General features: G+C 41.6%; 2 protein-coding genes across 3 annotated transcripts in view; one reads left to right on the top strand and one right to left on the bottom strand.

The window, feature by feature from the left end:
* Positions 1-8,036, bottom strand: part of SRP68 (signal recognition particle 68kDa) — a 46,775-nt gene extending 38,739 nt beyond the window's left edge. For both annotated transcript variants that reach the window (XM_015414489.1, XM_015414490.1), the window contains exons 1-3: positions 7,862-8,036; positions 2,134-2,200; positions 1,081-1,194 (exon numbers count right to left, since the gene is read on the bottom strand). In XM_015414489.1, the coding sequence (XP_015269975.1) occupies positions 1,081-1,194; positions 2,134-2,200; positions 7,862-8,018 (338 nt within the window). In that variant the 5' untranslated portion in view covers positions 8,019-8,036. The remainder of the gene's footprint in view (positions 1-1,080; positions 1,195-2,133; positions 2,201-7,861) is intronic.
* A 6,500-nt stretch (positions 8,037-14,536) lies between these two features.
* Positions 14,537-18,034, top strand: part of GALR2 (galanin receptor 2) — a 26,817-nt gene continuing 23,319 nt past the window's right edge. Inside the window, exon 1 of the mRNA XM_015414441.1 lies at positions 14,537-14,934. Coding sequence (XP_015269927.1) covers positions 14,537-14,934 — 398 coding nt within the window. The remainder of the gene's footprint in view (positions 14,935-18,034) is intronic.

Below are 18,034 nucleotides of genomic sequence, written 5' to 3'. Positions count from 1 at the left end.
CTGGAGATCTCCAGACAACCAAGATGAGTTCTCCTGGAGAACATGGCTACTTTGGAGGGTGGACTCTGTGGCCTTATGTCCTGCTGAGGTCCCTCCCCTCTCCAAATCCCACCCCCCAAATCTCCAGGTGTTTCCCAACGTGGAGCTGCCAACCCTACCTTGGTGGCAGAGAGAAAGAGAAAGAAGGGGGTATTGGGTTGGGGAGAGAAAGAAAAAGGAGGGGAGGGGGAAGAAGCAAAGGTGGGAGAATAGCACCTCCTTGCATGTTTTTGGGTGTCCCCACTTCTGCAAGCCCGCCTCCTTCCTTCCCCTCCCACTATTATCGCACTTAACCTTTTAAATGCCAGGGTGGTGATACCAGCTGCAGTGGTCTCCGATGCACAGGGTCGCTTTGAACATTTTACTGCTGTGCCCAGTAATTCCCACCCCCTGCAGTCTGCGGGAGATGCTGTGTGATGCCCCCTTAATGTCTTCCATATCCCTTGGCCTTATAGGGATATAAAACAAACCACAACACATTACACACCATTTTGTTGCGGGTCCCCTCTTGTAATGTCTAACTGGGCCCTAAGATTCACCCCCCGTCCCAGCCCAGGAATCTTGCTGAGTGATCTTGGGCCACCACCCTGTCAGCCTAACCTACCTCACATGGCTGTTGAGAGGATAAAAGAGGAATTATATATGCCTAACCAAGTTACTTCCAGAAGTCTGGAAGATGGAATGTACAGTTTTCCAAAAAAACTGAATTTAAGAAGAACAGAAATCTGCAGAAAAGCGCTTTTGTAATAATTAGCAGAGCCAGCCCTAGACATTAGTCTGCCAAAAAGGGGGGGAATCTGCCTTCCCCCAGCCATGCATCAGTTTCACATACTTAGTACTCCTCCTCTGCAGCACCACCTGGAAGGGTAATGGGGCCCCTCAGAATGGGTGAGCATGCATCCTAGAGCAGCTGTGTTAAAAAGCACATAGCACCATTCCCTTTCACCTCGGCTGGGCTTTCTGCTCTGGATTTATGAATGTACTCTTGGTCTCACTAGATGTGCACATCATGCTCAGCATAGCTATCAGTGCTTCCTATACCTGTTATCAGATAAAAGCTCTTCTGTTACTTTCTTCCCTGTGAACTTGTGCCTATTTCCCATCTTGAAGTTAAGAGTTTTTCTGAGCCGCCTCAGTCTGCGGGAGCAGTAACCCCTGGTGGAAACAAAAACCACAAAGAGTGATTGCTCATACAAAGAATGCAACGTCTTCCAATGTCAAACCTAAACAAAAAAAGAAAATTGGTTCCAGGCATAAAACATCTATAGTTAGTAAAATAAGTTGGACGATAATGCAGTAGCAAGCAATGACAAACCACCTCTGAACATCTCTTGCCTTGAAAACCCCTTGGTGTCAAACTCGGAGCCTCGTTTGCCATGGTTACGTGGATTCCATCTTCATGGCCTGTACATGATTTGTGTATCTGGGCGGGGGGGGGGGGGGAGATGGTGAGAGTGCATGTGTGGGAACCTGCCTCGCTTAGCTGCTTTGTAACTGTTTTCTTAAGAGGCCTCCGGACTGGGAAGTATGTGAAATGACCTTGAATACCTGTCTCTGCTAGCCGGCCTGTCATAGATAACTGTAGGTTCGCAGATGGGGGAAGGAGGGCTAACAGAGTATGCTAGGTTTAGGCGGACTGAGTGGATGGATTGATTGGATGGGTTACTGGGGGGGGGGCTTGTTTGAATCATGTATAATTCCAGAACTGGCATCAAAAGAGTTAGTTCTGATGCAGATGGTTTTACCTTGATACATTCCCATCTCTCAATAAACAAATCACTATCCAAAGAGTGTTGCTGAGAGTACGTTTGTTCAAGAGTCTGACACATTGGGTCACTAGAAGTCAGCTATGATTTGATGGCACTTTCTACCACCACCAAAAAACCATTTAAGAATCTAAGAACACCATTAAGTATGAGATATGCTCAAAGACAACGAAGCAAAGACCCTCCCACAAAAAAAATTAAAGAACTTCCTTATACTAGAATGCAACAGCCATCACAGATGCAGATGTTTCTTGTATGACTGCTGAAAGAACCGGCAACCATTATTGTCTAGCAATTAGCTTGTATACATTGACCAGGGCATACTAACCTGTATCGCTGGAAATCACCATGCCGTAATCCATGCTGCTGCTGTGATTCTTTAACAATCTGAAGTACTGAATAACTGGTTAGGGAAACTACACAGTTCATTAAAGAGGAAAGTTATAAACATTGTAACGATATGTACATGGATTTGTTCAATACTTCAATGAACTTGTCATGCTGAGAGAAGGGAGTTTACCAAAACCTTTTGCAAGTGGCTACAGCAAAAACTGGTTAGATGGCAGACATTTCCCCTTTTCTCAGACCAATTTAAACCTTTAAAGTCTGACAAGCATTTGTAGTATGTTTGGCCTTGGGTTAAAAAAATGAACAAGATTTGAACGAACAGATAGAAACAAATAAAATGAGGTAATTTTGCAAACGTCTATGGCTGTTTATCTCTTTACTCTGAACTCATTTAAGCAGAAATCTGTGGTGAGTCAATACAACTGTATACACTAATTTTATTTATTCCTTTAAAACGGTTATTTTCAAACTGTGCCCTGGGGAATCACCCAAAGGTACCCTGGAATAAGATTTTCTCAACTGTGTGATTAATAATTGTGGACAAACTTCCTTAAGTGCTACTGATCTTCCCTGCCAGTATGTAACTCCAAGAAATTCTGGTTGGGTTCTTGGTCATTCTCAGTTCACAATGATTACGGCTAACAGGCTTGAACAAGTGCCCTACATGCTCTAAGTATACAATTTAAACCAGACCTTGACAAATCCCAAATGGCAGGCCATTATGAAACATCACTGTAGTGCTTAGCAATGATTTTATTGTACTATATTGCAATGAGAAGCTTTTATCATTTCACATCAGAGTATTTTCTGTTGCATCACCAAAAAAACCCATCTGCATGAAGCTCCTAACACTGCTTGTTTATGCTAACGTTAACACCATTCGGTGGTGGTGGTGGTGGTGATGATGAATTCATTTCTTAATCCACTGCTTTCGATAACGGCTCCAATAATGAAATTATCAAAAATAGGGGAGAAAGGCTAGGGTTAGGAATTCAGCTTTTTGTTGCAGTGATGACAACCAGGGCTATCCCTATATTTATTTACATATATCATTTCTGTCATAGCTTTAATAAAATTATGAGGAACTGAGATTGGTGGACTAGAATGCAAGTGGAATCTAGATAAAGTAAGGATAAACAGACAGATGGATTCTCTTCAGAACAATGTGCATTTGAAAAATTATTATGTACTTCAAGAGAGAAACTTAAGAAAATGCATGGTATGCTGATGCAACTGAAAATGCAGGACAAAGTAGTTAAAGTATGGTTAGATGGATGCAAAATGTGGGTTCTAACATCAATCTGTCACAGTGGTATAAAATATAAAAAGTGAATATTAAGCTGACTAGATCTGTTTTGTTGAAAGAAAACTTATACAAAATGCTCTATAGATGGCATCTAACCCCAGATAGATTGGCTAATATGTATAAAAACTTGAGTAATAGGTGTTGGAAATGTAATAACCATATTGGGTCGTACTATTATATGTGGTGGACGTGTAAAAAGGTTCATAAATTCTGGATTGAAGTGCACACTTTCTTACAGTTAATCTTGAATATCACAATACCTCTTAAGCCAGAGATATTTTTGTTAAATTGTTTACCAGATGAGTTAGATAAGAATCACAGATATTTTATTTTACATGTTATAACAGCTGCCAGAATTTTATTTGCAATGATATAGAGGACATTGAAGATTCCAATGTTACATGAGTTGATATTGAAGATTATAGAATGTGCTGAAATGGACAAGTTGACAAATAAATTAAAAAGAAAAATGGAAGAAGAATTTATGGCACCCTGGAGGGTGTTCTATGACTGGTTAAAACTTAAGTATTAAGAAAATAAGATCAAGTGAAGAATAATGATAGATGAAGTAGTTGTGAAATTGTAATGAGAAGATATGCATGCAGAATACTAAATTGGAATTATTAAATATTTCTGTATTTTTCTTCCTTCCTTTCCTCTTCCCCCCTTTCTGTATATAAACTAATAAAAAATTCAAAAAATAAAATCAAATCATGAGGAACTGTGAAGAGCCTAGTACTAGGTTTTGTGGTAACAATCATTTGAAAATATGGTAATTAACATACTAATAGAGACTGAAAAATCAGTCCAGCTCCTAAAGCCAAATAAACTCGTCAAGACATGATCTAAGAATAGGGATGGGCACGAACAATTTCATGACGAACTGGGCAAGTACATGCATTCATGAACCACAATTCATGCAACTGTGCTGTTCATGAACCACCATGGTTTTTGCAGCGGTTCGTTCAGTTTGTAAGGTTTGTGGAGGTGCTACACAGGTGAGCTCAGAAGGCATTACATTTAAATGCCTTCTGAGTTGGCTTGCGTGAGTTGTGCCACCACCACAGTGCAATGCGAGCGAACAGTCAGAAAGCATTTAAATACCTTCTGAGCTCACTTTCAAGAGCCGCTTCAGCTTCTGCCGGGGGGGGGGAGGAGGAGGAAAAGGCATCACTGAACTGGCGTGTACCAGTTCAGCAAAGCCTTTCGCTCCCTTCCCCCCGAGAATTCGCTGCTTGCACTTCAAATGGGTTTTAACAGTGAGTGCCATGCAGAAGTGGAATGCATGGGTGAATTTGTCACTTGGACTCCACTCCTGTGCAGCGCCCACTGCCAAAACACATCTAAATGGAATATTTCCTTTAAATGGGTTTTACGACCTCCAGGGGAGGTCCGAACCACTTTGTGCGATGTCATGTACCACAAACCGGGATGAACCTCCATTTTCCTGGTTTATGCCCATCCCTAGTCCAGAATCTTCTGAATTGTGTAAGCATTAGATGGCAAATGAGTTCATGTGGTAAGGATTTCCTGAAGGAAGAAGTTTGAAAAATACAAATTCAGTACACTCGATCCTCTGAAGCATGTCTGCTGAAATTACTCTAGAAGTTACTGATAAAGATGATGAGGAAAGGCCAAAGAGGCCGGGACTTTCAGTTCATAGAAAAGATAACTAGAGAGAGCATGATAAATTAGACACAGGATGCAAAAAGTGTATAGAAAGAACGTTTTCTCCCACAAACTCCAGGGCACCCAGTAAAGTTGATGAGCAACAGACTTAAGGCAAAAAGAAATCTCTCTTCACCCAATAAGTTATTCCATTCTGAAATTCAGTGCCAGTAGATGCAGAGATGGTCACAACATAGATGACTTTAAAGGCTCATCAATGGCTTCTAGCCCTGGTGCCTAAAGGGAATTTCCACATCCAGAGACAGTAAATCTCTCAACACCAGTGCTAAGCAGCAACCATGGGGGAAGGTCTGGGCTTCTATATCCTATTTGTTAGTCCTCCAAGGCAACAGTGTGAAACAAGCAGACTACTGATCTGGTCCAGTAGTATTTCTCTTATGCTGGTCCAGCAGTATTTCTCTTATGTTCATATGTGCACAGTATGAAAAGTCTACAACTAAGATACTGTTTACTGAGCACATCCAAAGCCATCTGTGGAAAACCTTCATTCACTGAAATCCTCTGTTAAAATGTACATAGTTTTAAAAAATCTCTTGAGAGCTCAAAATCTGATTACATTTTCTCTTATTTTTAAATTGGATACACTCAATTCTACAAATATGTAAGATAAATCAAGAGTAACATTATTAAGCATTAATCAACATAATTAAAATATGGTAAACAAAAACCTTATTTTACATTGGTAAAAAAGGAAATATAAAATGTTCACTATAGGATAATACCTTCTGGAACAGAAAAGGGCATTTCATTCTCATTTACAACACTTTTAGAACCTGTACTTTAATGTCAGTGTCAAGAATATGAGCACTATATCATTAAGGCAGACTGAATTTCATCCTCTTATTTACAAGCATTTCCAGATAAACATGCTTCATGAAGCACATAACTTTTCTTACCAGGGTATATGCAGGTGTGTATAATGTAACGCTCCCAACTTCAGCTCAAGCTCCTATTTGGAGTGCATATTTGACGCTAACTACAAAATGCCAATACTAAATAGCATCCAATGCATTAAGAATTTGTATACAATGTATTTGTGGAAACTAATTCAGCTGTTATTCACTAGTTTTTGACAAGATACTTGCATGGCCCTTGCATGTTGCCCCAATGTGCATCACTTTACAATTATGCTGAATCAAGTTTCCCATTTTGTTACCCAATCAACATGTTGGGTAAGAAAGTTCTGGAGTTCTTCAATCACCCTTAGCACTTTGGAATCAACAGCAAACCTGGTTTAGACTATCTTGCTCGTAACTCCAATTTACAAGTTAAAAATAGCACAGGTTCCAACAGTGATTCCAAGGACCTCATTGTCAACATCCTGTCATTGGGGAAATTAATTATGTATTTTCATTTCTTCATTTTAACAACCTTTTAATATTTAAAAAATTCCCATAATAAATCTCTAATACATACTATTGAAATACACAGTACCAAACACTAAACCCAAAAGTTGTAGAAAAGTGTTTACTAGCCATGTTTACATTTAATGGTTAGCAATAGTTTCAACGAACTAACATGCCTTATTTTATAGGATATTAATGTTAAATCCTGTGGCTGCATCTAGGATGAGATCAATTTAATACCCCTGCCACTGCATTGAACTTCTAGTAGTCACAGTTCAAATCACTCAAAATTTGATGTCCATTCTCCCATCCCTATATTGGATACCAATCCCCTTCTATACCCAGCACAAAACCTGGCCGTACCTTTAAGCTTTGTACAGTCTTATGCTGCTGCCCTAAACATATCCCAACCTACACTCCTTCCTCAGTTTACCAAAATCTTCTTCTCCTTTAAACACCTTCCCTTTGGACACTTCCACTTTGGACTTATACCTGGCATGCCTTTCCACAACCCATATTCCTTATTGTCTCTTCTGTCAAAATCTGTCCTCAAATCCCCCTTTCATCACTCTGAAGTGACAAGTAGCCTAATGGCACCCATCAGTGTTCATACACTAGGGATGTATTTCTTTCCATATCAAAGCATCAACTTCATATTAATTTATGCATTTCTCAGCACACTTTCCAGAAGGTAAAGTCCACTAATTCACACTCAAAAATCCACTATTGCTATTGGTCCAAAAAGTCACAATCACACCTGCTTTGGGAAGTCAATATTTAAATATGTACTTAAATATTTAAGTAGGTCACATATGGGGCAGATTCCAATGGAAAGTCTGTAGCAATTCAAAATCTTCACAATTCAAAAACCCTCATCACCTGATCTCACATCCTTCCTGAAAACTGCACACAGGTTTCACATTATTTGCTAATTATTTCATGCATAGACAAGTGTGTATGATTTCCCGTGTGAACTTGCCTTGGGCTACTTTCACAGAATAGATTTCTAAAACAATGTTTCACGCAATGGGCTCGGTCACCTTTGGAAGAGCCGCCTCTTAAACATGCCATATGCTGCTGGACCATAAGCCTGAGTGATAGGTTTCTCTCCTGTAAAACTTCATGGAGAACAAAATATTAACGCTACGTAACTCCCCTTGGGAGTCGGCCAATGACCCCTTCCCCAGCAGCCACAGCCCTACGCTCGAGGAGGAGTAACTGCAGAGAGGCACATCGGGCGGGAAGCAATCAAAGGCTTTCCCATACCCAAGACTACGTGCAGCGCAGAGGGCTCAACCGCAGCCTGGCAGAACCTAAAGTGACACGTCCCCATTAACAGACCCACCCCCACCACGCCGTCAGGATACTCTCCAGGCCCAGGCTATCACCGAGGCCATCTGCCTTCGGCTTCTCATTCTCCTTGTTCTCCTCGTGGGCGGCCGCCGGGCCCGCGGCCCCACAGCTACCTCCTCCGCGGGCGCCGCTGCCTCCGCCACTACCAGACATCTGCCGCTCTGCCGCCATTTTGCGCCTCTTCCGCTTGAGGCGCGAAGCATCATGGGGCGGGAGAGAGGAGGAGCTGCCGGGAGTGCCACGCGCAGATGACATGGCCGCGAAGGATGACGGTATAGAGGAGGTCAGGTAGGGGGAACCGCCGGGCTTTTAGACAGAGCGGCTGAGGAGTAGAACTGAGCTGCCACTTAATTTATATCCCGCCCCCTGCAGTTGAGTTCCTGTGACGAGCTAAGCTTGATGCTGTACAGAGAAGGATCGTGGCTTCTGTACTGTTGCAGACAAATCAAACTCAGTCGGGTTTACTTCTGAGTAAATAAATGTGTTTAGGCTCGATCGGTACGAGTTTGACAGGGCATTATGGAACTATAATGGGCCATCTCTTTGTGAAAAGTGTCTAAACTACTATATATTTACCTTTAAAGCAAGAACGTTCCAAATAACGCACATGCAGTATGGATTAGGGTTCAAGGACAAAAAAAAATAAAAAATATTTCATACATTTCTATCCCACCTACTCTTTCTCCAAAGAGCGCAAGACACCATATACGGTTCACCTGTCCTCATTTTATCTTCACAGCCCTGTGAGGTAGGTTAGGCTGAGGGATTGTGACTGGCCAAAGGTCACCCAATAAGCTGGATCATAACAGTTTGAATCTGCTTCTCCCAGATCCATGTTCAGCACTCGAATCACTACAGTATGCCATTATCCTATCAGAACAATTTGGAAACCTATACATAAAGGCTTGGATTTCACCTAAAATTTCCAGGGACACAAGAGAGGGAGATGTCCCCATCCCCCAGGTCTCTAATTTCAGAGGGTGTTTGAAGCTGCTGTTGGAGGAAAGCACTGGCGAAAATCATCCCTCTTCCTTGTACCCATGGGAATTCCAGGCCAGCATCCTTAAAAGGGATACAGAATCAGTGACATGGCTTCAGAGGCAGTAGATTCAGGTGGGGTAGCCGTGTTGGTCTGAAGCAGCAGAACAAAGTTTGAGTCCAGTGGCACCTTTAATAAAACTTTGTTGGTGTTAAAGGTGCCACTGGAGTCAAACTTTGTTCTATAGCTTCAGAGGGCAACTGTGTTGGTCTGTAGTAGAACAGTGAGACTGGAGTCCAGTAGTACCCTGAAGACCAACAAGAATTTCAGGGTATAAGCTTTTGAAAATCAAAGCTCCCTGAGACACAATACAGCAGAAATGCAGATCTGAATCCTTTTATCCTAGTCAGAAGGCGGGAGAGGTGTTGTAAAGAATACATAGGTACAATGTATGTTGTAATCACTTTGATTAGAACAGAGGGGAAATGCTTGGGGACATAGCTGTAAATGAATGGTATTGCATCCTGTGTGCTTTGGATAACGCAAATAAATCACAGAATTAATTGAGCAGCAGATATCACAAATATATCTCATAGATATTTTTTGTGCTGTGATGCTAATCTACCGAGATCTTTGGCATACTTGGAGCCCAAGTATGCAAAAAGTCCTCTGGTTTAGCTCTGCCCATACTTAGTTGAATTATTGCCTAATCTGAGCAAATAAAACATCTTTTGCCAAACCACTGAAGAATGGGGTAGGAAGAATTCCACTTTCTAGACAGCTCTAGTAATATTGACATGAAAATGTAGGCTGGAATGAAAAGAAAGATCTTAAGGTACAACCAATCTGCTCCAATACACAACACCCCAAAATCTTATAAAATTTCACATTTAAAATCCACCTTGTTTTCCTGGCAGGGCATTCATGCCTTTTGCAGTTTCCTGACAGACAGCAATTTGACAGCTATACCTTTCCCCTCATGGCTGAATCCCTATGCTGGGAAACACCATATGCTCCACTTGCAAAAAGACCTTTTAAAGAGTCTTTTATATTTCAATTCTGTATACTTGAATGATTGTACTCTGTTCTATTGAAAGGTGGTAATATCGTACGATTAAATAAAATATTTAAATTTTTTAAAAGAGTCTTTTAGTGAGTATGGAGGGGTGCCATGGTGTGTGGGGTTGTTGTATGCACAGTTTATGAAACACTTTATACTCTGCCACTGACTAACAGGTTTGACTTGGTGGGTGCACTTAGCACTTCTATGGTGCATATGTTAAGTGCCATTTATGCTTCTAACATCATGAATGTATTCAGGTATTAACTTTGGTTCATTTGTGACTGTTGTCTGGATGCATGCTGAGAAGGTAAAATGCTGAAAGAACAAAATGTTAACTTGCTATTTTTGCTGAGGCTTATGGCCTTGGTAGGCCAGCTATAACTGTGCATGTCTCTGGCTAAACGAAGAACAATGGCACCTTGTAAACCATATCAGCTATAAAGATACTTTTAGAATTTTGCAGTCTATGATTGGTGCGGGCTAGGATCCGCTCGGCTATTGTTCTCAGGGGAGCGAAGCTCAGCTGCTAGGCATGACCGCATGGCCCAACGGTCGTGCACGTGGTCATGGCTGAGTACATTACAGATTCACTGCTTGGGGTTCAGATGTGTGCACCACCAGCCCACTTGCTGCAAACCAGGCAGCAGCGTGCGGCTGGCAACAGTCTCCCTCCCTCCCTCCTGAAAGGTTTAAAGGGCCCTCCAGCTGATCAGTGGGCCACATGCTCCCTGCAGATCAGCTGAATCCCTTTAAATCACACAGGAGGGGGTGGTCGCCCTTGGGGGCGGGGCTTGAGAGCGGGGCTTCCCCCACTGGCAAACTGGCCAAATTTACTGTGTCGTGTGTTTCTCAAATTGGGTTGTGTCTTACAGGGTTGATTCCCCAGCAGTGATTCTGAAAAGTACTGAGAAACGTTGAGTGATTTCAGCAAACTACTTTTATTGGGATAGAACAAGACAAAGACTGCCGGCTCGCAGGCCGGTATATATGCCCAGAAAACCCACCACCTAAACACACCCTCTATTGCTCTATAGGCTATTTACAGTGGCCGAGAGTCCCATAGGCTCTCAGCCGCGGACCTGGCCCTCTGATTGGTGCGGGCTAGGATCCGCTCGGCTATTGTTCTCAGGGGAGCGAAGCTCAGCTGCTAGGCATGACCGCATGGCCCAACGGTCGTGCACGTGGTCATGGCTGAGTACATTACAGATTCACTGCTTGGGGTTCAGATGTGTGCACCACCAGCCCACTTGCTGCAAACCAGGCAGCAGCGTGCGGCTGGCAACAGTCTCCCTCCCTCCCTCCTGAAAGGTTTAAAGGGCCCTCCAGCTGATCAGTGGGCCACATGCTCCCTGCAGATCAGCTGAATCCCTTTAAATCACACAGGAGGGGGTGGTCGCCCTTGGGGGCGGGGCTTGAGAGCGGGGCTTCCCCCACTGGCAAACTGGCCAAATTTAACAAGATGGTTAGCATACAAATTAAGAAAAGAATCAGAAAAGAAACATATAAAGATACTGAGAAATTTCCTTGTGTTAGTCGCCCTAAGCCTGCCTCGGTGGGGAGGGCGGGGTCAAAGTAATAAATAAATAAATAAATAAATAAATAAATGAAATGGGAGAAGAAGAAAAATTCCTAAAGAGCTAAAAAATATTATTGAGAGCTTTTACAAGAATCTATATCAGAAGAGAGAAGCCAACCAAGAACAGATTAAAGAATTCTTAAAGAAACATAGTAGTAAAGAATTTACAGTGGACCAAAGAAAAACATTAAATGAACCAATTTATTTTGCCGAATTAACTGAAGCAATTAAAAACCAAGAGAAAAGGAAAACCCCAGGCCCAGATGGGCTCCCAGCAGAATTCTACCAAACTTTTGAAGATCAAATAACATTACCATTGAAATATACAATACAGAACATCATTGGACAGAAGAAAATACCAGAGACATGGAACCAAGCATTGATTACCCTAATTCATAAACCAGACACAGATGAGAAAGAAATTAGAAATTATAGACCAATCTCATTGTTGAACGTGGATTATAAAATATATGCATCTATTTTGGCTTACCAGACTGAAGAAAGTTCTTTTACAAATAATTCACCAAGACCAAGCAGGATTTTTACCTAAAAGACAAATTAGGAATAATGTAAGAACTATTTTGAATGTACTTGAGTATTTTGAAGCACACCCAGAAAAACAAATGGCGTTGGTTTTTCTAGACACAGATAAAGCCTTTGACAACCTTAGCTGGTCCTTTATGTTAGAACAACTATCAACCTGGCAATGTGGAGAAGGTTTTTTTTTTTTAATGGTTAGAGCAATTTACATTAAACAATATGCAGAGGTTATGGTAAATGGGGACCTTTCACAGAATATTGAAATACAAAAAGGAACTAGACAAGGGTGTCCACTGTCCCCACTACTATTTATTTTTACTCTGGAGATACTGAATGATATAGTAAGAAAAAACATACAGATAAAAGGTCTTAAAGTTAAGGGAGAAGAATATAAACTACAAGAATTTGCAGATGATCTTGTATTTATTTTAGAAGAACCAAAAACATCTATCATCCAACTTTTTAATTTAGTGGGACAAAACTAAAAAAGCTCCCCAGAGCTTCTGCCAGAGGACTCCTTCCCCATACAAATTGTAGCCCTGTGCAAACTGTGGTGGACTTGCAGCCAATTTTGTATAGGAGCATGTGCACACACACACACACACATTTGCCAATTATCACAGCTTGCAATGCCAGTGTCAGTGGGTTCTACCGTGCATTCTGCACACTCAACATGTTTCCCCATATTATGAGATCATGTGACTCTTTCCCATTTTTCACAGTGGCTGATAACACAGCAGAGAATCCCCTCGTGCGCCGCAATATGGAAAATGGGGCTTTGCAGCTGTTTGTCAGTTTCAAAACAGTCTGGTCAGTTTCAACATCGGTTTTCCCCCTTTGCCTGCTTCCTTTCTGTTCCCTTTCATTCAATGAACTAACGTTAAAATGCATACCAATTAAAAATAGTCTTCATAAGATTGGGCTTTTCGCAGACGATTTGGTCCTTTATTTAACCAAACCAGAACTATCATTCAAACCCCTGCAGGAAATTCTTGAAAATTTCAGTGTCACCTCAGGGCTTAGAGTCAATCAAGCAAAATCTGAAATGTTTCCAGTTAATCTTCCCCCCATACAAATGGAATCAGTTCAAGCCAAATTTTCTTACCATATGATCACTACTTCATGAAGACACCTTAAAGTACTTATATCCATGAATCTAGAAGATTTGCAAAAAAGAAAATCATCATAAATTAATTAAAGAAACAAAAATTAAATTGGAGTCATGGCACACACAAAAACTTATCCTGGCCAGATAGTATCAATACAATTAAAAACTTTTATTTTTCCAAAATTTCTTTTTTTATTTAGAGCTCTGCCAATTGACATTTTGAAATCAACCCTTACGATAGATCCAGTTCCAGGCTCAGCAATGGCGAACGTGTGGTGAGCTTGCTCCCTGCTCCAGCCCGTCCATTTACTTTCTAACAGGCTTTTTCAACGCCCAGCACCCTCCCAGAGAGAGGGTTCTGGCAAGGGACTTTTTTGCTGATAGGTGGAGAGGGGGTGGCATCCCCCTTCAGCTGAATTTCAGTGGTGTCCTGAGGCAGGAAGTTTTCGGAGCCCTGATGAGACACAAGTCACACCGAGCAGAAGAGGGGTCCAAGAACTGAGCAGAGTCCAGGAAAGACTCAACAAGAGGAGATTTACCGAAGTTAAGTATAATGTAAATATATATATCCTTACCGCAGTTGGTTTCTCAAGGGGGTGTTGTAGAAGTAATAGGAGAGAGAGAGTGAGAGGTGAAAAATGCCCTAAGAAAAGGAGAGTAGAAAAAGAGTAAGGGACTTCCCATAAGCGGCTGCAGAAAAGAAAGAAAGTGAAAGCGGGGAAGAGGGCATAAATTTAGAGAAGGCAAATAGGAAAGGTAAACAGCATTTAGTCAAGTTTGCACTTAGTTTTTCTTTTCTCTTTTGTTGTTTCTTGGTTGGTTTGTCTGGCCAAATCGGAGGAACGCGGAGACGACGCCATTGATGGAGCCGATTGGAGGACCAGGGATGAGTTGGTGATGTGGCAACACAGAGGCAAGACCAGGAGAGAGACACAGATGTAGTGATGCTGAAGAAGGGCAGTGAAGGAACCAGGAAGAAGGGCAGAAGGAAGACAATTGAAAGAACTACAACAGAGGGCTGCAACGGAGTCAAGGACCCAGGATTTGAAAGAGCAGTAACTCGGAGAAAGAAGGATTTGAAAGAAACATTAAAGCTGAACTAACCAAAGAGGTCGAAGAAAAATGGTTAAGTGGTAGTATTTAAACTACTTACCCTTTTTTGAAATTGTGGATAAGGGTGCTGTGATTACTGAGTTTATATACCTAGGAAAGGGTAAATAATAATAGCAGAACTTTGTGTAATAGAACAAGGGAGGAAAGGAAAGAAGGATTGATTCTTGAGTAGATATAAGCATTGAAAGAAATACTATTTAATTTTTTCAAGATTTGGGAAAAGATAGAAATAATGGCCTCAGGGAGTAGGAAAAGTTCTGTGACATCACCAGGGCAAGTGGGAGGCATGAGTCAATTGAAAACAGGTAATATGAATATCTCCCAGATGACCATGAAAGATTTAAAAATGCTAATTCAGGAAAGTATGCCACAGGCAGTAGCTCAGACGGTGAGAGCAACAATTGAGGAAGTTTTACCTGCGCTTATTAAGAAGGAAATAGAACCAATACAGAATATAACTGAGCAAATTAAATTGGAGACTGAAGAAATTAAAAAGCAACTGATAGAGAACAAACAAGAAATATCACAAATGAAAGTCAATAATGAGAAAATAAAAGGGAAAGTAAGTGATTTAGATTTTGAAGTACAAGTACTGAAAAGTAAAAATGAACAAATAGAAGAAACACTGATTAATTTAGAGATGGACAAGGCAGCTTTAATAATTAGGTGCCAAAATATTCCAGAAAGTGTGGAGAAAATTTTGAAGGGGTAGTTGCCCAGAACTTAGGAGAACAATTACAAATAGGCTCTAAAGAAGAAGTTATAGCAGAAATTGAATCAATATATAGACAGCCTATGTGAAAAGACATAAATTGCCCCGTGAAGTTCATATAAAGTTTTACAAAAGAGAAATGAAGGAAAAAATCCTCAAAGCATCAAATGATTGCAAAGTGACAATACAAGGAAGAGTAAATTAGACTATTAAAAGAGATCCCTTGGAGAGCAAGGGAAAAAAGGCAGGGCTACCGAATCTTAACAAATCTGTTTAAAAAGTGGAGTCATCTATAGATGGTTGATTTCCAAAGGAATACTGTTTCATTTGGAAGGCAAAAGACATAAAATCGACTTGATATTTAAGGCTGAGAATTTTCTAGAGAAATACGGAGAGGATTTGATTAATGTCTTAGAATATTATGAACAACATCCCGAGAAACAAACGGTCTTAATGTGTTTGGATGCCGAGAAGGCATTTGATAACTTATCTTGGGAATTCTTGATAAAAAAACTTCAAACATGGGACCCTGGAGAGAGGTTTTTGGAAATGATTAAAGCAATTTATAGAAACCAATATGCACAGATTATAGTAAATGCAGAAATGATGAAGGTCATTAAAATACAAAAAGTTGTAAGACAAGGTTGCCCACTGTCTCCTCTGTTATTTATATATGCATTGGAAACGCTGAATGACTTAGTGAGATATAATAGATCAATTCAAGGATTGAAAATACTAGGTGAAGAATACAAACTACAGGTGTTTGCGGATGATCTTTTGTTTATAATAGAAAATCCAATAGAGTCCATCCCAAAATTACTATGTGAGATCAGAGGGTATGGTCAAGTGACTAGCCTTAAGATGAATACTAGGAAAACTAAATTGTTGGCTAAGAATTGTCCACCTACAACTTTGTCTGAGATACAAAATATAACTAAGATGGAGATTGTGAAGAAAGTTAAGTATTTGGGTATAACTATATCGAATAAATGTAGCACGCTAATGGAGGATAATTATAACAAGTTGTTAGAAGAAGTTAGAAAAGATTTGACTAAATGGAAAGATCTACATATTTCAATGATGGGAAGGATTGCAACCTTAAAAATGAATATATTGCCAAGGTTTTTGTTTCTTGCACAGAATATACTGATAGTTAAAAGAGGCCCCTGTCACACGGGCAGGAAACTGCAGAGGAGAAGTGTGGCTGTTTGCCCCGGGGCAAACTAACATGCAGTAAAGCGATCAGACCTACTGTGGAGGTTCTGTGGAGGTACTGTGGAGCTTCCGTGGGTAGGGAGAGGTGCCGATCACAACACACGCCTGCGCGCAATGAAGAAGCGCACGGCGCGGCGAACTGGTTTTCTTTTTTTGTGTACACTATGAATGCGCATGCTCCGTTGGGTGCGTGTGCGCATCCACGGAGACTTGGGGGAAAAAAACCCCTTTTCCGCAAGGGGACATGGGCGGGCACCGGATGCCACCGGAAACGCGATCAGACGCCCGCCCTTGCCCCGCAGTTTCTGGAAACTAGTACCTCCAAGGTACTAGTTTTTTGCTGCGCTTTTTCGGCAGGAAGCCTCAGTTGTGCCACGGAAGCGCTACGCTTCCCAGATGTGCTGGTGAGATCGCGACCGGAAACTCCGCTTGTCTTCCGTATCTCTTGCGCAGCTAATGTTGCGTGTGACCGCAGCCAGAGTACAATATTTTGAGGAGCTAGACAAAATAACTAGACAATTTATTTGGGCACCTAAAAGGTCTAGGATAAAATGGAAGGTATTACAGGATAAGAAAGAGGTGGATTATGTATACCGATCTGGAGGTTGTATTATCAAGCAGTAGCACTTAGCTGGATAAGAGAGTGGATACTACTGAATAACACAAGATGTTTAGCTCAAGAAGGATTTGATCTTGAGCTTCCGGTCGAGCTAAGATGGCGCATTAACGCATCTCCGCGATTGTGTGGGGTGGTCGACAGCTTCTTTTGACAGTTTGGGCTGGTTTCAGCCCAAAGCAGCGCTCCCCAGAGAGGGGGGGCGCCAAGCAGGCAGCTGTGCCCAAGAGGGAGTGTAGATTGGCGTGATCGAGCTTTTAAAGAAGCTCGTATCAGGCTTTGATCTCCTCCCGCGAAGAGGGCGAACGCCAAGCATCACTTCAGAAGCTGTTCGAGTTGAGTAATCAACATAAATTCGTCATCAGCCGACTTCTTTGCGAAAGGGGACTATGCGTGAGTGAAAAGATGCAATGCTAAACCCGATTCTGATCGCGCTAGATAACAAAATCGTGCCGCTTACTTGAAATAAGATACAGACTGATCTGAACCGAGCTGGTGGGCGCAGAATGAATTGACAATCCCAGAAATCCGATTCCGGAAAAAAAGTGACTTGATTGAATGTTTTTAAAGCGAAAAAACGATTATTGTTGATCATTCCTGTGGTGAGACACGAGATAAAGGCACAACTTAAAACCGAAACTGACGAAGAGTATCGCGGGAGGAGCGGGTTGGTGTGCTGCAAAAAGGGTTCCGAACGGCATAAGTAGCAAGCGGAGTGCCTAGAGAGGCTAAGGACGACAGGAAGTTAACAGGAAGACGATCGGAACCAGGAAAGAACCGGACCGGATGTGAGTACATGCGCACAAACGGATCCGGTTGAACTAAAACTGACCTACTCTACCCAGAAATACCATAGAGAAGTTGCGCCCGACATTTTGAGGAGGACTTTAATTAAAAACGCTTTTATAAGACTTTGGGAGGGCCTCAGAAGAGCGAAAATAGCCAGAAACTGCTCATCTGCATTAATGAACTCTAATATGACTATTAGCTAATAAAACTAAGAAGTACAGCAGAAACGCCAAAACAGAGACCAGAAGTACAAGACCGAGAGCCGGCTCAGACCCAGCAATAGCTCCAGTTGCCAGATTGAGGACAGGTTCTACATCATCTCCAAGGATGTCAACAAAGGAGAAGAAAGAGCTCCAAGCCGCCATGGAAGCGATGGAGAAGAGGATGACTGAGGCAATACAAGCCATGGGAGTGCAGTTAGAAAAGCAACTGGAAGAAAAGATAGAAAAACAACTAGAGGCGCAGATGGAAAAACA

The sequence above is a fragment of the Gekko japonicus genome, unplaced genomic scaffold (genome assembly GCF_001447785.1).
Source record: "Gekko japonicus isolate JY-2015 unplaced genomic scaffold, Gekko_japonicus_V1.1 scaffold277, whole genome shotgun sequence".
Classification (NCBI taxonomy): domain Eukaryota; kingdom Metazoa; phylum Chordata; class Lepidosauria; order Squamata; family Gekkonidae; genus Gekko; species Gekko japonicus.
Note: the sequence above shows the minus strand (reverse complement) of the source record. Positions and strands in the feature narration are given on the sequence as shown.